The sequence below is a fragment of the Lonchura striata genome, chromosome 6 (genome assembly GCF_046129695.1).
Source record: "Lonchura striata isolate bLonStr1 chromosome 6, bLonStr1.mat, whole genome shotgun sequence".
Lineage (NCBI taxonomy): Eukaryota > Metazoa > Chordata > Aves > Passeriformes > Estrildidae > Lonchura > Lonchura striata.
Genome location: NC_134608.1, coordinates 17,309,173 through 17,331,684, shown reverse-complemented (window position 1 = coordinate 17,331,684; position 22,512 = coordinate 17,309,173). Strand labels below are relative to the sequence as shown.

General features: G+C 35.3%; 1 protein-coding gene across 1 annotated transcript in view; it reads right to left on the bottom strand.

Moving 5' to 3' along the window:
• Positions 1-725: 725 nt before the first annotated feature.
• The window catches only part of EFCAB11 (EF-hand calcium binding domain 11), a 55,149-nt gene continuing 33,362 nt past the window's right edge, over positions 726-22,512 (bottom strand). Inside the window, exon 4 of the mRNA XM_077783857.1 lies at positions 726-825. Within this exon, the coding sequence (XP_077639983.1) occupies positions 726-825 (100 nt within the window). The remainder of the gene's footprint in view (positions 826-22,512) is intronic.

The following is a 22,512-nucleotide window of genomic DNA, read 5'->3' as shown; positions in this document are numbered from 1 at the left end:
TATATTCATCTGTGTGTCTACAAATTCTTCCCTAAAAGTCAGCTGGAGGTTTGAATACACAGAATTTTCAGCCTGCCAGGCTGAGGTCCAGGCCTAAAAAAATTATTTTTAAATCCATTAAAAAACTTTAAAAAAACCCTAAGTACTTATGATTGCTTCCTTACATACACAGTTCTTGGGAATTGTTCAGAACTAAATAATGTAGCTAATTAACTAATAAATGTTAAATTAAAAAACAATGTGTAATACATAAAAAAGAGCAATATATGTACATAAAACAATAAAGGGAATACAAATATACTACTGATAAAAAAACCCAAAACCAACAGGCATTTTCTACCATAAATTCAATCTACATGTCTCTATACATGTGAGATATTTTGGTCTACTGAAAAAGTGAACAAGTAAATTTCACAGTAACTGAAAATTGTAATTGCTCCTTTCTTGTCTGTTAAGTCAAAAAGAAAAAGTACAGAGTTCCAACCCCTAAGTAGTGTGATTGTGAATCAATTGAGATTTCAAATATTTTAAGCATTCTACACACATATACACATGTAAATTAATACACCCAACTTGTCAACAGTAAATCTTCAAAGGCTGCTCTTCAGAGCTACACTTACAGTCAAAGTTCTTAAAATGCTGGCTGAAACAAATGAAGTTTCATTGATTTTTAAATATCTTGAGATCTAAAGTTTTCACTTTGTCTTTTTACCAGAAAATATTCCTTAGGCAAAGTACACTGGTGATACTTCATCTTGTCCATACTTCATTGCAGATTCAAAGTCTTTGAAGCTGATGCAGCCATCAGAATCCTGATTGACTTCTCTGTAAGGAAAGAGATTTGGTATTTAAAACCCAAAAGACTATGCAAAACAGACATAATTAACTGTAGATATCCAACACCAAAATTATTTTTGATGAGCTCAATAGTCCTAAAATTTAAATACTGTATGAAGAAATAATGAAGTAAAAAAAGTTTTTTGTGTAGTGCATCTATATGAGGAGCTCAGTTTTTTTAAAAAGAAGTATCATTATATATATTCAACAGGAGGTAAAAGTTAATTACAGTATGACCTGTGCAAGTTTAGCACTTCTAGCACTAATTTAGATCCTACACCTCATGCCTAATTCCCGAAATTCAATCACCTGTGGCAGAGACCCTCAAAGTTGCATAGTACAGCATGCAAACCAAGACCTCTAGGCCTTAAGATAGGTCAAGCTGACATTTAAAATTTCAAGTGCCCCATGACCTTCCACATGCTGCAAGCTTATGTTGAAACAAAGATTATGTTAACAGAAGACTTACTCCTTGTGACTGTAAGAAAAATAAGCTAATTTGTATGTTATTATATCCTAAAGTGAATATTCCAATAGTTAAAAAAGGTCTCTGAAGAGTAACAGTTGTTAATATTTATTTCTGAGACAGAAGCTGGTAGAAGACAGCAATTCAATTAACAACAGAAGCACACAGGGCTAAGTTTTATTAAACACATCTGGCAATATTATTTGATGCAGTGATAAATTAGGCTGACAAAATGGTATTAATGGTATTCTGTAAAGTATTTGTCTTAGTTCTCCATAGCTTTTGTACTAGAAATTCATTTATGCAAAAGTTAAATAATTTAAAAAACTGATTAATTGTTGAATCTCAACATTCATTCATCATTTAGAAAAATATTTCATTGGTTTATACCAATGTCCAGACCACAGCTTTATTAATAATTAATTCATAATAATTAAATTAATTTAATTAATAATTATGTTTTATTAATAATTTAGTTCAAAATTGTTTATTATTACTGTCAACAATTACAGATGACAAAACATTGCTGGAATTATAGTGCTGCAAACTCTTCCATCATCATTAGCATTTGATGGTAATATTCCTGCCATCTTGCAGCATGCAAAATGCAACTTCTACATAGATGAAACTGAAAATTCCAAAATGATCCATTCTCTTTAGTAGAGGTACATTTTATTATCCTTTGGATGCTCTGGAAATGTCAAAGAAATTCTATACTGAAGAAGTAGTTTTGTAATTCAGTTTTCAACAAAGCTTTACACAAAGGTATAGGATGTCCTGTTTAACTCCAAAAACACCCTTGAGAATAACCTAGTAACATTAAAAGAAAATAATCTATATACAACAGCCTAAAATGCAGAAATTCAGTTTGTACTATGTTCTTCCCTTTTCGCTAAAGAAGTCTTACTTAGATTAAAATTTCATTATTTTCCTCATCAATAAATATTATTAATCTTCATTTATTTCAAGAATCCCTCAAACTGTCAACTTCCCACCTTTTTTGAAATTTTAACATTGTTTGGTAAGATTAATCTATTGGCAATAAATAATCTATACTAGTGCTTAATTTCACTATCAATGAACTATTAACCTCTTGTGATGTACACTTGATCAGACAAAGTTCAAGCCTTATGGTGCAATGATGAACTTTACATGTCCATAACCATTCAGAATGTCAGCCTGACATCACAGAAATACTGAAATTAAATTCCTTCAGCTCATTTTTGGCTCTGGTGTAAGACTAAAACATGATGACATTCTATTGCTCTTCAGGTAAGGACAAGTTTGAAATGTGGCCACACTTAATCAAGTCTTTAGAGAAAACATGATAGCTGGAGATAGACCAGTCACACAGTTTCTTAATGAAAAGGATCCTTTAAAATATCACATATCATAATATAAATGTAAGTTTATTCACCAGTGAAGGATGAATGCAGGTCATAATCACAAGATGGAGATGCTGTCCTGGAAGCAGGAACTGAAAAGGCCGAGGAGTCATAGAAAGTAATCAAATGATGATCATCTACTCTGATGCTTTACCTAAGACTGTGAATACAATCCTTGAATGTATAAGTAGGATAATATCTAAATTTAATGCAAGAGTGATTTTATTTCAGATTACAGTGTTAGGAAAATTAGGAAGGAATTACTGTATCTACTTTCTGGTGCCTGTACTTCAAGAAGGACACTGAAAATAATTGAGAAAAATATTAACAGTAACTATACAACTTCCAAAAAACATACCTAGCATGTTACATAATGTCTTGTTATAATGTTACATAATGTCTTGTTATAATGTCTTATAACAAGTTTTTAAAATACTCTGGAGAAAAAAAAAGATTGAAGAGATTGAAGGACTGATCCTTCCATCAATTCAAATCAAGACTATAATGGTATCTCTCTAGGAAATGTATTTTGGATAGTAAATACCTTTTTATGCTTACAAGGAATGCCATACAGATAGGTGCAAATTGAAGCCAAAGCTAGAAAAACTCTGAACTTAAATTAGAGAGTTTTTTTTAAAAAGAGGTTGATGGGCTATTTAAGTAACTTACCAAGGGGCCTAGGAAGTGATAATTCCTTTATTTACCTTCCCTTGCAACATTCAGGAATCTCTAAATCACACATGTATGGCTGCAGGACATCATGATGTATATTTATTGCATGGATTTGTTTAACAGTTTTTTGAACTGTTGTGAAGCCCCTGGCCTGAACACCTCCTCTAGGATTCAGCACCACCTTTCATTTGTTTTGAACCTGCAAGTGATTCGGTGCTCTTTATAGCTGAAGCGCCCTTCTCAGTGGCTCTGTGTGTCAAAAAATGCATAAAATGCATCTATGTTTAGAGATCACCCACTGAAGAACCTTTCAACAAAATAAAAAAATTGTTATAACCTATGCAATTTGCAAGTAATTCAGATCCTTCAAAGAAAAATTACAGACTTAAATACCTGAGAGATTGCACAATAACCACATAGCAAAATGTGTTTTTTTAATATTATGATGAAATCTCAGAATTTAGCACTGGAAGATCACTTCATGAGTGTTTTAGAAGTTAATGCCGATAACCTGGCTAAATGGAAGTTAACTGGAGTTTCGCTATTAATTTTCAGAAGGCAAAGGTTTCATCCAAAATATCTGAGTTATAGCCATAAATAAACCAGGACACATGCATTTAATGTTTGGAAGCTGCTCTTGAAAAATGGCCCTCAACTTTACATGGTGTTTGTTCAACACCCTGAAGGCCACTGACTCTTTGAATTAAGAGTCACTTTCTGAACAGCCTTTCAGCAGAGATTAGCAAAATATGTTGGGTGATAAGTAAATGACAAATAAACTGCTAAGTACTTAGCTGTTGTAATCTGAAGAAATGCTACATTTATTTAAAAGTTGTGGAGTTTTGGAATCTTGCCAAAAGTAATCTGCAAGCGAGATGGCCTTGGAGTGTTAAATTTTCATTTTCATTTAGCTCAAGCAAATGATAAATTCATCCCTGTGATTATGAAAATACTGTGTCACAGCATATTGATCTTTATTTCACAGGTCACTATTCATTTGACGCTCTTAGCAAAATATACTGAGATATTTCAAGGTATGTAGTGCCTCAGGTAAGCTGTCTGATCTTACACTGAAAATTGATTAATAATCAGCATCTCAAGTTACTGACTGTGAGATCTAAATTATTCTCTTATACAATTAGGTAATTGAAGTCTTCCAAAATCACCTAAGTGTATTTTCATAGGAAACTGGATTAGATAAATGGCACTTTATTTCTGACAGGAATATTTTAACCATAAATCGAAATGGAATAAATGAATAACCTAAAAGACTGATGTTTAATATAAGCTGCCTTTTGAAGTTTTATGTTTATTAGTTCACTGAAATAAGTACTTTTTAGAAAGGAATGCACATTCTAATATAGCCTAGTCTTTTATTTTATAAACAGCTGCATATATTCACCAGTCACTTCAGCTTTTTTCCAACAAACCCGACAACAATTTACATATAGTCAGATCTCCAAGTTTCTGAAATAAAACCATAAATATAGAATTTGGCCATAATATTTTTTTCTATTTATATAGAAAGACTCTCTCATAGGCAGTACTTCTTAGTCGCGCTTTTAGAAATATACTATATTTATCTGATAAATAATATTTTTTCATTAATTCATATCAGTATAAAACCTGCCAAAATATACAGCAGAGATTGCAATTCTACTCTGTATTTATCTAGATAATTCAGTATCTGTCCTAAGTGGCAATCAGGGAATTAAGCAACTTTCTCTATTACTTAAACAGAAGAGTAGTGAATGCACTGCGGAACCAGCAGAGACTGACACTGAGTTGGCTTTCAACAGGTTTGCTCAGTAGGATAAGTCTCTAAAGCCAAATAAGACCCAGGATAAATTCAACTGTGCTGAGATCTCTGATGCTATGACCATACACCAGATATTTACAAGTGAAGAAGGTAACTTCAAACTAGCTTAGATTTCCCCACTATGCAAACATTCCTAGCAATCATTAATTTTACTCCTTAAGATGGATGGTCCTCACTTTGACTTTAAAGAAACTGAAGCTGACCTTGGGAAGGAAGCTGTCATTTAATGTCTTTTATGCAGGCAGAAATTTTTACAGAGAGCTGTGAGGAGCAAATGTCACACATATCACATAAATAAATACAGGAAGACAAATATAACATAAGTGATAAACTAATGAGAATGAAAATGTCAGGGTTCTTTCTCACAGCATTTCTACATGTGTAAAGGTTCATTTTGGTTACTACCCAAAAAGCGCAAACAAACAAAAGGACTATTTCTTTAAAAGTCATAGAAATGGTTACTTGGCTTTCCAAATAATTTCTTGTCTAATGTATGGTTTAAATTGGGTAAAATAATATACATTTAAATTGGGTAAAATAATAATACATTTAAATTGGGTAAAACAGCAAAAGTTACCTAACTAAATCCAAAATTACTACTTTCTCTTTAAAAGTCATAGAGTTTGAAATCAGAGGAATTTCATATGTTTGTTTCCAAAAACTTTTGGTTTCTAGTTAACTGAGGTATTATGAGAAACAACAGGTTACAGAGGCCCCTACCTTCCATACACAGTGCAATTTATCAAATGCCTATATCTGAAGGCATAATACCTTGCCTTTTAGGCTTTGCTATTGAACAACCATTTTTTAAGCAGAGAAAGGTATAACAAGATATATACCATATGTATAAGTAAATTATTTCTGCGGCAGTCCATGAACTAAGTTATTTTCTTAATTGTTCATATCTTTTTCCCCACACTGAAAGGCTCAGCAATATTATATCCTAGTCCTCCTGATTTAGAGACAGAAGCATGCCAAGCACATAGGCTGGGTCTTCAAATCATCATTTCCCTGCAATTTACATTTCCCTGCTTTTAGGACATGCCATGAATAGCAGAGTTTCCCCCCTATTTATTGTAGTCATGCAAATGAGATTAAGCATTCATAAATATTTCTATCATAACTCTTCAAAATCTATATATATCAAGTTCCCTACTATCTCATTATTTAGGTGTATACAGTAAGTAAAGTTGTGCATTTTCTTTAAATTATTTCAGGAAACTGCTAAGGATTGCAATTTCCTAAATTAACATACTAGATTGTATCTGAACTGCTTTTGAGTACTGTGAGCCATTCAGCAGCACTGCCTTGTTGCTTTTACAATACACTTATTGTCTCTTTTATAAAATATTTTCCACATTTCAAATGCAATGGATGATTTAGGCCTGAAGTCCTGGTTCTGGTGCCCCCAAATAAGGACATGGAACTGTTGGATCAAGTCCAGAGAAGTTGAGAAATGGACTGGAGCATCTCCCCTATGAAGAGAGGTTGGGAAAGTTTGGGCTGGTCAGCCTGGAGAACAGGTTGTGTGGAGAACTCACAGCAACCTGCCAAAGTCTGAAGGGGCCTACAGGGAAGTCAGAAGTGAACCCTGTGTCAGAAACTGTAGTGATAGAACAGGGAGTAATGTGTTCAAACTGAAAGAGGGGAAATTTAGGCTAGATATATGAAAGAAATCCTTTACTGTGAGGGTGGTGAGACACTGGAACAGGTTGCCCAGGGAAGTTGTGGATGTTCCATCTCATGATGTGTTCAAGGCCCGGTTGGTTGGAGCACTGAACAATCTTGTTTAGTGGAAGATGTCCCTGTCCATGTCCAAGTGTTAGAACGAGATGATCTTCAAGGTTCCTCTCAACCCAACCCATTCTATGATTGTATGATTCTGAACATAGTTCTTTTTTGCCTAATTTCAAGTATAGTGATGTCTCCCTTTCACTCTTCTGATCTGCCCATGATAATCCAAAGCCCATTTTCTATTAAAATACCTTTTCTCATTGTATAATTCAATGCAATCTAAGTTGAATGCCACAGGGAGCAGCCTACTCAGAAAACCCACGGTGACTTCACAGGGAGAAAGGACCTAAGAATCTTACTGCCTTTTTCACTAATTTCAAATTATGTTAAATTTTGGTCTTACATTTTCAAGGAAGCCAAAGTACTGAAGAAATGCTACTTACTTTGTGATTAATTGATTTTCCTTTACTGCTTCTCCACAATTTCTTACACTATCTTTCCTCTGCTTCAGTCAGAAAGTTTGGATTCAATTTCCAAAGGGACCAGCTTTCCTGTTAAAAATATCATTCATTGTATGTGGCCCAGTGAAAAAAATTTCCAAATCATGTTTGTCTACTGTATGAAAATTCTATTTAAACCTTGTACTGACATCCTTTTCTTCAATATTCATTTGCTCTATAGAGCCACTTGTTACAACACTCTCACAGCTCTCCTTGATGCACTGAGCTCCAGAGTAATACAGATATATTATACTTGGCTCTCATACTGTTGGTTCTTCTTCCAATTTATTCCTTGTGACTTGAATAATGCCAAAAGGTCTGTAGAATAACATGTTGTCTGCCTGCCATGAGGCAGAGATGACTGCTTTACTGCCTTTTCATTAAAATAAATGATATTAACTGGAAAATGCCAAGCCTCCCCCCATTTTTTTTTTAACTTCACATGCAAACTGCTTATGGAAACATCAATGAAAAGAACAGAATTTTTCACAGACTTTCAAAGCAACAGCCTGTAAAACAAACAGATTAAAAAAAAATTTCCATATTGTTACAATATAATTCAAGAATTTATCATCACTTGAATATACATTAAACTATACAGCGATGACACAGGCATGAAATATTGTATTTCAGTTGGAATTACTCTAAGAAACACATGACATGAAAACTTCTCAGAAAACAACTACCACCACCAAATAACCTGGAAACAATTGCAAGAGACTGCAGAAATTGACCACATACACTATCTCAATGGTTTAAGAATAATGTTTACATCCAGAGTTAAAATTTGATTATATCTGGCACATCCAAATTTTACTGCTTTTCCATTCATTTGATATTTCTAAATAAATTATCAGGGAATAATTTAAATTAGGGCCAAGACTTTCACTGCATTTAGAACCAAAGCTGTCATCCTGATTGAGCAATGAGAGAAAAAATTACACTTAATGTAAGGAGACCCTGCCAATGACAAAATGACTGACCAATTGAAGATTCAGGGATGACAGCTTCTTCAGCAAGCTGCCCTCTCTTCTGATGAACCAGCTGGTTATTTCTACTCATCCTGCTTGCTTCCCTGTTGGTGGGATTCCTGCAGGGCTTCACACCTGCTTTGTTACTAATATGTATATTAACTTCACTTCTTTAAAAACCTAAAAGTGGAGAAAATACTTTCTAATCTTTAGTAAACACAGAAAAATAATTAAGAACCCCCTGGTTCTGCTTCCTGAAACAGCACCTGCTATCAGAGTAATGGCAGTCAGAAGTTTTAGCTAGGTAGGAGAGCATCAGGAAGAATTTAAATTGTCACAGAATTATATTACTTTTAAGATAGAAATGCACTTCCCTTTAACTTCAATGCTGTTCAGTTTTTTTGCAATTATTTTGAAAGGTGGACAATAAATGAATTACTAACAGAGAGGAGAGCTGCACCAACAATATATACTACCTTCAGTTATTTCTTCTCTGTAATAAATAGTGTCCTTTTTTTATGAGTGTGCTCCCTCACTCCTGCTTTCAGTACATTTTGTTCTTGATGCCTGTTTTCTACCTGCAATATACCTTATCCATTGATGTGTACTTTCCCTGATTTTCTTCTCTCTGAACGATGGAAGTAGTCTTGGACACCCTAGACCTGCCAAATTTTGTCCCTTCTTTCTTAACTGGTCCAATTTTCTGAATTCCTTATGGGTGATGACATAAAGAATGGCATCCTTATGATTGATCCCACTGTGCCAGTGGAGGTACTTGGGTAGGTAACGTTTGAGTGAATCCTTCTCAATGACCATACTACCCCAGTCCCCTCCTCTCAATCACTTTTGCCTTCTTTTTCTACTGACAAGGAAAACTCCATAGAAGAACCTCTGAGCCTCTGTATCTGTGTGCTGGCTCATCTTGCATTGTTAGGTTGTGCAGTTCACCTTCTCATGTCTTCCCATTCTGTTTCGCTTAGGAAAAATTATTTTTCTGTTGAATATAAATGACCCTTGCTTATGTGAGTCTTGTTTACTGCTTGTTTTTAATCTTTTGATCCTTGGACCAGATCTACTGAAATGCACAAGGATCTCCAGGTTTTATAGGCAAAATAAGAAATGTCTTGGAGAGCTCAAGAAAGAATTGCCATTTGGAACTAGCACCAAGTGTGTGCCTCTGGTGGTTTTATTTAATGAGCAATTGTTGGAACAATATCATTAATAAATATTTTAATCCCTGATTTGGAATTAAGTAGAACTAATAATACCTGTATTATTATAATATCTAATAATACAATTGTATGTACCACATAATCGATAATACACTCCATAATTCTTACTAGGTAATGTTTGATGTGTAATACAGAATATAATAACTGTATAATGATAAAATGTTATGTCATATTATAAAAAATATTTTTTATGGATTAGTCAGAGAATAATGCAATAGCATGTAACATGGAAGGCATGGTACTTGGATACAATAAGCTGAATTGTGGATTAAATTTGTCTGTTCAAACAAAATACTTATTGTAGTCAAATCTAGACACCTGGAGAAAAGAAATCTGTCCCAAATTGGAGGTTTATCATAGAAAGGTGACCATACAGAGCTCTGGAATCTTACTGGAAAAACAACCTGGCATGAGCTTTTAAGAATCTTATGTTGACATAAAGAGTGAGCCCATATTTAGTTACACACATAAGGGAGAAGTGTTGTTTATGCTGCAGATACAAAATGCCCTTTATAACACCAACACTGGAATACTGCCTTCAATCCTGGTATCTGCTCTTTAAAAAAGAATACTTAAAATATTAAGTGATACAGAAACCTAACCTGCCAAAAAATCATCTGGAAATAGAAATTCCTGTTTCCATCAAGCCCTTTTGACATGACCATAGTATAGCTCCATTGAGTTATTACTTAATATCAAAAAGCTGGTGAACAAGAACCAGAAACAAATGTTAAGAAGAGATAAAATGAAGAATAAACCAAAAATGTTTAGGAAAAAATGTGTTAAATGATATAGCTTACAATGTACAAATATTCAAGCTAATATTTTGAAATAAATCTTAATCTCTATACTTAGGTCAAAATAACATAAAATTCCTCATCTTTTCCTATTTCAATGAGTGTAGAGTTGTGTTTGCACTGTATAGCCCCTCATAATGGTTTGTCCCTCCATATCCCCTCTTTGTACCTGTTTGGTCCATCCCAGCTTTCCCATCAGTACCTGTATGTCCATCAAACCCCAACCCATCCCCCTGTCTCCTCCCAGGGGATGTGTCCATCACCTGGTGACCCTTCCCCTTTGTCCAGATCCTTCCCCCAGGGTCACAGGGTAACTGGACCCTGGCTGGGACTCCTCCCTGACCCCCTCCTCAGGGGTCACTCTGAGGCCTTGGCCCCCGAGAGCCGCTCCCATGTCCTTCCCCATTGCCTGCTCAGGTTTCCTGCCCCCCCGTATCGGCTGCTCTGGGCAGGGAGACTCCCTCTCTTGCTCGGGATGTCCTTCGAGGTCAGATGTGGCCTGGGATCTCTCCAGGCCCTCATTAAACTTTGGAACTAATCCTGAGGGAGAGCGCCTCTTTCCTTTGCTTGTGGGACCAGCTCATCTTTGGACTCACGAGGGAGCTTCTCCAACCCCCCGGGAGCCAAGGAGAAATTCCTTCCCTCTGCCCACTTGCCCACTGCCCAGCTGGCCGGGCTCCACAGGGGATCTGTTCCCGTGGATTCGAGAGGGAGATGCAGCAACTAAGTGTTACTGCTTTAAAACCATCATACTTGCTGAGAACTAGATGCCTAACTTCAGAGCTTTTAATTACTCCGTAAAAGCCCTGAGGCTGATTCAGAGACTGACTATTTGTTCCACTTGTCTGATGAGGAAAAAATGCAGGAATTTAAAATTTTTAGGTATATATAAAGTATTTCATATTTTTTATCCTTTTATCTCTTCTGAATAGATTTATTTGAAAACATGAAATGCTTTGCTTCATGGTTTATACAGTTAACTATTTTTATCATTAGTATTCATCTACTGCTGTTGCCTTAAAGTTCCAGTCAAGCTTGAGGTTACATTTAACAAGAAACTATAAAATACAACAGACAAAACTTGGGAAAGAAACGAGCACATACCTATAAGAAAAGACATGAAAAAACCTAATCAAAAATAGACAAGTAGATTAGTACACTGAAGTGCTGTCTAAATTGGAACTTACTTTAAAACTCCTTTAAACTCCAAGTGGCAAATGGTCACCCTGCTTTTGAGTGCTGCCAGATCTCTAAGTCTGCTCATTAGACATCGCTTTGCTGAGCCAAGGGTCCACTGTATGACAGCTGTTTACCTCACTCACCCAGCTTTGGTAGATTCAGAGGAGGATGTTTGAGCAGATGAACACCTGCAATCTCCCCATGTTCCCTGGAGAAACAAGTTAAACATCAAGCAACATTCAGTGTAGCTAGATGGTGTATAATTTTTGCCTCCTTCATATCTTAATATATTTTATTCTAGTACTGAAAAAAATACTATTCTCTAGCTTATTTGCAGACTCTATGCAAAAAAAAAAAAAAAACACACACACATTTATATATTTCATGTTTAGCCTTACTATTTAAAGCTGCATTCAGATCTTGCAAGCTACATAGAGTCAGATATGGAAAGATTCAAATAAAATGCATACTCTGTAGAAAAACAGAGTCCTGCTAATGGTTCAATACTCATTCCTCTAAGTCATTCTTGAGACATTCTTGTTCTAGAATGGACAAAGTAGATACTCTGGGACACAGGATTCTGTTTTTATAAAAGGATCAAAAGTTGAGTATTGAAGGTTATGGGCACATGAATAGGTTGAGAGGTGGTCAGTTGAGTTCCCCTATTTGTTCAAGGCTGCAAACCCATGGTGCAAACTTTGAAAGAAGTGGCAAATGTCCTCCAATGAGCCCTGCAATTTTCTCACTGTCTTAAATGTTTATCTTTTGTGAACAGTCTGCTTGGTTCTCATGATTTCAAATGCACATCTGCTCATTGCTGTGCAGCTGCCATGTTGCAGCAGAGTTTATGCTTTGGGCTTCACAAGTTAGGACAGCACTATAAGCACACATCTGAACCCAACATCACATTCAAAGTATATTCTTGTGATATCTTGATTATTATATTCTTGTTGCCTACACTTTCAACCGGGTACTAGGAATCACCTGTCATGATTTGAACTTCTTTCAGGACATGGGCTAGAAAGGGCATTATTGTCACTGTTAGACAACCCACACCATGAGCATTGAAGTCTTCCCCACTCCTTTTTATTCAGCCTCTCTACAACATTTGACATAGCCAATGAACTATGAAAAGCATGTAAAAGTGGCTGACTGATTTGAAACAGTTTATTTCAAGAGAGTCATAAGCAGAGAGAAGCAGTTCTTCATGGCTCTCTTTTTCTTCAAATTTATTTAAAATACACAAGTAGTGAAAGAACTAGAAAGATGTCATGAACTCCACTGAAAACACTGTGTAGACTGCCTCAGTACTTGAGCTCATGGATCAAAAGCAGAAAGTGGAGGCAGAAACTGAGGAAAAGATAAGTTACACTTGGTAGCTGGAAAAAACCATTTCAAAGAGCTCATGGCTGATATTACACAACCCCATTTAGACAAGTCAGTCTGCAATTTAGAACTGATCCTGGACATCTCTCTCTGACAATGAAACAGGTACAAGAATTTATCCCATCTTTACTGTTGATGATTTGGCCTCTGTAGCACATACCTTTGTCACCTTTCAGCTGGGCTACAGCAATGCAATATCTTGGGCATGGAGCCATTAGCCCTTGGGAAATCAAAAGAATACAGAACATAGCAGCACATTTCCTTTGCAGCCCAGGGGACTATAAGCACCTCAAATCTGCTTTCATCTGCACTGGCTCCTATGAAATACTGGGCCAAGTTTGATGTCTCTGTCTGTCCAATAATCCAGGAGCAGAATACCTAAAGGATCAACTGAGAACCTGCAGCTCCATTAAGGACAAAACTTAGTTTTGCTATAGATAGAGATTTGAGAGAGAAGCGTTTAAGCAGTTGAATGTTGAAAATGTGCCTAAAATCCAAAGCATGACCTCTTGCTGTTGAGTACAAGAAATACTGTTTTAGATTTTAATCTCAGTAACTAGCTCTTTTATAGTAATAATAACAACACAGGAGTTTGAAACAAATTCACAAAAATACAGCAAGGTTTTCTTGCTGTAATAGGAGCCAATGAAGGATAACAGAACCACACTTAAGTGTTACCCCTATTTGTTCTGAACAATGACTCAGCTACAAAAATAATAAAGTACATAAAAATATCTGAATGTAAGAGAATTCACTATTTCATCCAAATGTAGTAGCACTGCCTGTCTTACATGAATCTGGATATTCCAGGTCAGTTATGTTTAATATAATTGTAAAAAAAAAAAAAAAAAAAATCCTACAAATGACAGCAACATATTTTAGAAACCCTCAGGAAAAAAACCCAAAATATTAGGAAGTGTAGTAAAAATTTCCAAAATACTTAAAAAGCTTGAGGACCAAAGTGTAATTTATTTTCAGTGAGACAGAATTGTAAATGCCTAACAGACCAAGAAAGTAATGCATGTGTTAGGCATTTTTAATAATACCATTTAATTTTTATTAGACCATAATATATTTAAGATTATATAAAAAACTGAATTTCTTATGCCACATCTCATGAACGAAGATTAAATTTTTAAAAGGACTGAAAAATCTAGAAACACTATATTCAGAAAAGAGTGAATATAAATGAAAATTTCTTGAGGAATATATGGATCTTAGCAACACTGTATAAATTAGCAAAATGAAAGCCGTACAATATTAACTAAAATATTGATTTTATCAATAAAAACTGTTCTGTAATCAATTCAGATTAGAAACATTAACAATTATATAATCACAATGTAAAAAAAGCTTTTGAAAACTGGTGATTATTTAAGTGAAAGATCCTGTCTCCCATTAAGTCTTCTCTGAAATACTAAGCTTCCATTCTCTATACCTAACTCAGGTACAGAAATATTTTGTAATTTCTTAATTGTGTTTATTAGTATTAATGTAAATAAGAGAGTTTAATATTTTTCCCCTACCATATGAGTTTATGTGAGACAGGTTTATGCTCTGAATGTCACTCAAATATTCCAGTAAGGGAACAGTTATAAGGAACCAGAAGTGTATTAACATTAATGGAAAGAAATACACCTGTTTAAACATGGTTAAAAAGGAGATCAAATACTTTCTAATTCAAATATCTAATCACTTCACACTGAGTTATCCAGTACCATCTTGAAGTTGATTATAAGATGAAAGAAACACGACAGAGATGATAATCGTTTAATCCCTTAAGAACAGCTATTCTGAAGAGCTTTTCACTTTGTCCACAACAGTATTCCAGAATGCTACAATCCAGCTAGAAAAGAAGTATAATGAAGAGGAAAATCATGCCTCTAGCAAGAGAATTTTCACTGTAACATGAAGTCCTACAAAAGAAGCAACACAGGAAAATGGACCACTTGAACAGATCACAGTCTTAATGAATCACAGTCTTGGATGAGTGTGTCGATGCAGTCCTTGGCAGTGACAAGTTCATAGCATCAGACGTGGAAAGGATTTGTAGCTTCTGATCTCATGTCATGAGAAGCTTGTCTTATGTAGCTTCTGATCTCATGAGCTTCTGATCTCATTTGCCAATTCTGGATGCTGAGAACGTATGCAGATGGACTGGTACTGACTGCACATTCACTGATATGTTCAAATCCTAGTTGTGGTTCCCACACTGAAGGTGCAGCAGGTGACACATGAATACACAGGCAGTTCTGACTTGGACTTCAGGAAAAGGCTGTGCAGTTGCTCAAGAGGGAGTTTCAAGCACCCACTGAGGATGCTGGGCTAAGCACAACCTTCCTGTCATCTTCCTGGAGTTCCTGGCTGCTCACAGACTGGGATGAAGCCCAAGAGAAAAGGCAGGTCTGGCATGTCCTGAGGTCTGCAGGAACTGTAAGTGTTCCCATGGAATAATAGTACTTCCTCCATGGTGAGCTGCAGAACACACTTCAGAAATAGCTCACTACAGGGAATTCCTTTTCCTACAGATTAAAATACCATGAAAATGACTGTGTAATCTTTCTATCAAGTAGTTTTTACTGAGATCACCTTTATATTTTCAATTTCAATTTTGAAATACTTTGGAGAAACTTGTCTACTACTGTGAAATGTTATAAAATGTTTTAACCAGATGCTCCTTAGTGCTTGAATAAACATAGAGCTAACATTGCAATTGAATCAGATTTGCCTACAGTCTAAAAGACCAGTAAAAATGCCACTAATGCAACTAGCACAGCAACATTTGATTAAGCTTGACTTCTAAGATCTGCTTTGTATACAGCTTACCAAATAGTTATAACTAATACAACTTCTTTCTTCTAATAGTATATGTGATCTAGGGAGGACAACATTCAACAGATGGTATTCTTTCCAAACAATAACACAATTTTCTTAAAGAACAAAATAAAACCAATGGGAAAAAAAAGGAACTAATATAATTTACTGTGCTACATTAAGGAAACAATAATCATCATAGAGCTCAGGTTCTTAATGCTGCCATGTGTTAACAGCAGCTGGAATTCGTAAGTACCTCTTGACTGAAGCCCAGAGACAGAGCTATAATAGATTTCTATTAGTACTTCACTTGGTAGACCTATCACACTGCATCTTCTACCTTCAGTAAGTATTACATAGCCAATTTCTTAAACTATGCATTAACTCTAATACTATTTTAAAGATGCAGTTTTGAGTTGCAAACACAGTATTTTTGCTTCATTAAAAAAAGAAAGAATGTGACAATTTTCTTACATGCACTATTAGAAAAAATAAAATGTCAACAAGACCTCTTTTTAAAACATTGGCATTCATATGAGATTTTGTAATTTGTTATGTATTTGGCTTTAACAGCTATGATTTTAATAGATAAGAAAGGTAGTGGGAAAGAGTAAAAATAACAGGATGAAGATTTCAAAACCAGAATCTGTTTGGACTCAGTGTAAGTTTTCACTGGCACTTCAGAGTTTTGCAAAATTCATGCATTCCTACCACAATCTTTAGAAAGCTACTTCTCATTTTATGGATAGATGTTCTGGTACAACTGCACGCTCTATCATAAGAGGATTTAATGCAAAACCTAACCATTTGCATGGCATCTGAAATGAACTAGCTGTCCCTTTAACCTTATGTATTCACATTGGAAACAAAGAATGTAAATACAAAAATTGCCACATTAGATCAAATCACTGTTTTAGCTTGTACCCAGCCTTTGACAGTTACAATGGCAGATACTTCAAGAAAATATACTAGTACCTGTCAATAGTTCTAAGAATGGACACAGGCATTTAGAGAATGACTGTTCTTTCCAGTGCTCATTGATAGGTGGCTCCCTTTTACTCTAAGTGTTCTTATTTTCTCATCTAAGTAAAAATCTAATTAATATAACTTTGTGTACTCATAAGAGTAAAAGACCTGAGCCCTTTCTACTGTTGAATTTAGAATTCATATGTTTTGTGTTTGTGCAAGCCTCCTTGCATTTTTTTTTCACAAGATGGTGTTTGGAGTTCCTTGACTTTTTTAACATCCTCTCTTTTGTTAATTTAATCACGCCTGCTCTTATTCATCTCTTATTTAAGATGATTGATCCTAATCTTTCCAAGTTCTTCTCACATGCAAGTTTGCCCTCATTAATAATAATTTTTGCCTATTTCTGTAATTGTTCCATTAAAAACAAACCCCTTCCAAGCCAGGAGGTAGAATATGTGTGGCCAAACTTGTCATTAAAAAAGCTTTTATAGCTGAAACCAGTTATCTCAGTTTTATCTAGCCACTGAAGACAGGGAGAGGATCTTTCTGAGAGGGAGTGATCCCATTCTGCAACAGGTATCTACAATAGGTGAGATGAATCATTCCCTGTAAATAATTCTTAAAAGAAGAGGAGAGATGAGACCATCAGTTTTCCACATGGAGCAACCAAAGGAAAGGAATAACAACAATTTACAACACTGTACAACAAATATTCCAACATTGGTTTTTCTTGCTCATTTTACTTCTCAACATCTTCACATATTTCTGATATTGCTGAACACAAGCAGAAATATGAAATTACACATCTATGATGGTATGGACGTAATTTCCTTGGGAGTTGCTGAATTAATTTAGAATTGAGAATGCACATGACTATTGCAAACCTTTGCCTTGGCTATATATAAACACTAATTCTGAGGCAATGGTGTTCATCTCACATTGGGCTAACAATTTCCTTTGCACTGAAGTTTCCACTAGCTATCTTGATAGACTCACACAGTCTCAAGCAGCATATATTATCTGACATTCTTTACTGAGCAGTAACTTTGTTATTCTCCCCTGTTCAGTTAATAAATTTATATTAAAACCAGATATTTTAATAAAACGCCATCCTACTATTCAAGTCTGTACACTTCTGTTTTCCAGACATAGGCATGGTCCTATTCCTGAGAGTGCCCAAAGCTCCTATCAACATGGAAGCTTGTATGGACCAAAAAATAAAAGTCCACAGAGGATCTCTAGCATCTTTGTGGAAAGAAATGTATTTTTGCCATCCTCAAGTCCCTTTCTGAATGAAAGTGTGCTTCTTCTCTTTCTACATCTACCAAAACCAGGTAAAAAGGTAAAAACTGATTTAAATTAAATACATAAAAGCAGAAAGGTACACTGGCTTCCCCATGCCCAACGAAAGTAATGAGATCCCATTATTTAGCAGTGTGGATGTAAAAAAGATCATGTGAAAAAGGAGGCAGACAATCTGCAATGGTGTAGAAGCACAGAAGATAAGAGGCTGATGTGCATGTCCCAAATGCCGATAGCTGCTTGGATGTGAAGCCAACCATGGACTGTTGGTAATAACTACCAAGGATTGTTGATAATAACCAAGGATTGTTGTGGGAAAGATCAAGATGTGTCTGGAGAAGGGGCTGTGTGGAGGTAGGGCAGCGTTTCTCCAGGACAAATGTCCTTGTTCTTGCTCCTGGAGATAAGCATAACACAGTCCAATGCAATCACAGGAATGAGACTGAGAAGTGGGCAAGGACTGTGGGGGGGATCAAGACCACAAAAGAGCCCTGAAGCCCTCAGACATATTTCCAGACAGGTCTAAAAGAGCAGACTGCACATGGTAACAGTTTGTATAGAAAAGAAGAAACCTTTCTCCAAGGCAGAGAAAACCTGTCTCTAAAAAGGGATCCCCACCAAGCCTGGGTGGTGCCTCCCAGGAACCTGGCATCCCATCAGCGGGATTAAAACTGGAGCCTGGACTGGTGATCTCCTCTCCTCCTTCCTTTCTTCTTCCACTCTTTCCCCCTTTTTCTCTCCTCCTCTTTTAATCTAATCTCTCTCCTCTCTCCTTCTCTCTCTCTTTTTTCCCTTACCCCTTAATCCAAAACCCACTGCCATGTGCTAATACATGAAGTCAGGGACTAAAATTCTATGCTAAGTGTGTAATTTACTCATAAGACTTTCTGAGTTATTGTGGACCCTCTGACTTTTACAATTCCTTTCAACAATGAGCATTTATGAGTCTTAGGTGCTCCCATCCCCTTAAGGGTGGAAACAAAGAAATTATCAATGTTTAAGAAAATTTTTTAAATCTTCTTCTATGTTGTATGATTAGTTTATATGTAAATTTATTTGTATTTTTTTATTAGAATTTTATTTTCTCAATGACAAAAAGTCTCTTTGATCAGATGCAACTGTTTATTTTATGCTGAAATACTGCTAACAATTGTCAACAGCCCTATAAGCAAAAAAGAAAGTCAAATGAAAGCAGAGTGGAAATTAATGTCTATTATACTATTTAGATATAAATACTATATTCTTTCCCTTGAAGGTTTGTAGTTGCTCAGTAAATAAGGTAAATTCTGTTTCTCAAAGGAAATCATAGAACTGGAAAGGCACTGCATGAACAGTGAAATGTGTCATTCCATTTAAAAAACTGATATATTAATTTAATAACTGGTCATAGACAGAATCATAAATAATAAATATGGCTGGCAAACAGATGGTCTGGTCTAGAACTGGAGGTCAGTGTTCAGTTACTGGTGCTTCTATTTGTTCCATGTGTGACACTGGCCAAGCCATTTAATCTATATTCTGTTTCAACCTTCTTGTTTACTACACAGAGAGAATACAACCCTTCCCTCTCCAAACCCCTCTCACTAAACACATTAGGAGTGGCTGGAAGGTACTCAGATCAGAGCCTGAGCACATAAATGTTCCTAAGAAATTCATGACACTCAACACTAAGGTAATTCATAACTCAATAGCCTGAATTAGCCTAATCTTAGCATTAAAAATGCAAGAAAACTAACTTCCTGAATTTCACAGGCAGGCTTCTTGTGTTCACAGAAGAAACTGCTCATAGTTTTTAATACAAAAGGGAAGACATTTATAGAAAATTAATGCAGCTTTTGTGGATTCTGATTTTTTTCTTCTTTGTTGATCGGCTGCTTTAAAGGCAGTATATGTAAATATAGAATGGCTAGGCTGCCTAATTCTTCCTGGAAAGTTAGACATGTTATGAAGGGATTTTCATGTTTATAGAAGAATAATTTCCCCTGCATTTCCAAATGAGTAAATAGGGTTTTTTTTAAATTTGGAACTCCAACATTCAGTTGCTATAAGACAAAGAACTTCTGAGCTTCAGGATATCAGTTATGATAAAATCAGTGTAATATTGTTGCAACTGAGATAGTCCAAAACCTGACAACTTTATGGGAAAAGATAATATCTTTCATCAGACAGCTGGATAAATAAGGCCAGATTTCAGGCATCCAAGTTCTCCAAATCTTGTTTCTTTTATTCAAATAAATTCAGTTTTATATACAGACACACACACACACATACAAAACATTAAATTCAAGACAATAATTTAAGTAGAAGTAAGACAAAAGGGAGCTTAAAAATAAATTAATTTTTAAAATGAAAGTAACACATTCTAGATTTTAGCACATTTGGAGGCCACCACTAAAATTTCTTTTAAGTGTCACATCTACACAGCTGTGGTACATAAAATTCTTAGCTATAGTGAAAAACAACAAGAAATAATGGTGTAAAGATAAAAAATCAACTATATTTGACATATGCAACTCTTACTAGAGCTAATAAAGATACTAATTCTCAATTTCTATGAAGAAATAACATTGGAATTTTTATTTTGTTATGTGACAATAGTGGTGGAATGTTTGAAGGAAAATTGTTTGATTACTTTCATTCTACAAAAGTAGTTTTTTTCATTGCATCTGACCAGCTTTACCCATTTGTGCAGAACATAGTGCAATTATTGTTTTAGAAATTACACTTTCAAAGATCATCAGTAGAATAGAACAAAACATTGAAGTGCTGAAAAGCATATAGATGTCTATGAATTCAGGTGGGTAATTATGCAAAATAAACATTATACATTTGTAGTAAATGGTATTTACCTTCCATTCCATCCAATGACTTTTTTTATAGAGGTGAGTCATACTTTTAATTTGTAGATCCTCACATTTTTATTATGTAAACCAATGAAGTAATAAATTCATTTATATAGAAGGAAAAAGTTCTGCCTATTGAAACTTTAATGATATCAGCATCACAATATACATTTGACCTGATAACTATGAAAAAGAACAACTAAACTAAATTCACATATGCACTAAGATATATTTAAAAAATACTCTTCGTCCTTAGCTGTGACCTGTTAGTAGATTGTTCACAGGTCCTAAGTTCACCATATTTTCCAATATTTCCAGTACTTATTAAGTACTTCTGTTCAGATAATATTGTTTAAATAATAATTTTTAAAATTAATTATTTTAGGGAAAGATAAACCATCTTTCTCATGTATGAACAGTACAGAAAGCAAATAAGGAAACTAATAAAAATATAAATCTGTTTAAAATTTCATCATAGTTTGAAGATATATGCTACCTGGTTCTCGTCCATTCATTAAGTGGTATTTGCAGCCCAATTCCCGTTATAATTTTTGAATTTGTTTCCTTTCTCTGAATTAGTATTCATCTTTCCAGACTACTGCTTAAATTTTCAATGTTATTAAATTCCTTCTTCCCTTCCCTTCCCTTCCCTTCCCTTCCCTTCCCTTCCCTTCCCTTCCCTTCCCTTCCCTTCCCTTCCCTTCCCTTCCCTTCCCTTCCCTTCCCTTCCCTTCCCTTCCCTTCCCTTCCCTTCCCTTCCCTTCCCTTCCCTTCCCTTCCCTTTATAAGGATGAAGGATATTATTATGAGGATCCTAATGGCAGGAAATTTCTAAGTTACTAATGGAATTCCTTGCAATCCTGATTCCACACTGAACAGTCACTGCACAATATTCGAGGTAAGCCTTGTCAGGAGCTACAGATGAGTGCTATAACATGTGAGTGTAGGACACATGCTGCACCAGAACTGAGGGTTACAACACTCACGGATAGAACTGTCAAGAGGATTCAAGAGGAATTGACAGCAGAACTGAGATTTGCAACCAGGAGGGATAAGGAATCATGATCTAAAAGCTTCAGAGGAGAAACAGAGACACTCATCAGCTGAGAGAGAAAGTCATCCAGCCTGTCTACTTCCCTACTGAAGAAATTCTCTGAATTCTAAGTGATTTGATATTGAACCTTTTAGCAAGAGATTATTTATCAGTTGGTGCTCTTTATGCTTAGTGTTTGGATAGGACATTTAGAAGATCCTTATTAAAGCAAATATATCATTTTGAGGCAGTGAAAAATTCAAGAAAGGGAGAAAAGGGATAAATATTCAGATTTAAGTGACAAAATTCTTGATGCATAAAATAACACCGAGAAAGGAGGTCCAAAGAAGGTTTTATTTTCTCGCAAATTAGGACCCACTTCTGGAACACTTCCATTATTTATATGACTAGGTATTTAAACACATTTTCAGAACTGAATTAAGAGTATTATTTCACATAAGTATAATGGCCTACACTCAATTTTTCAAAATGCAGAAACATAGCGATTCCTTGTTTGACAACAGTAGAATTGGTCTTTTACCTTGCAGTGGCTTAAAAAATCTAAAATTCAAT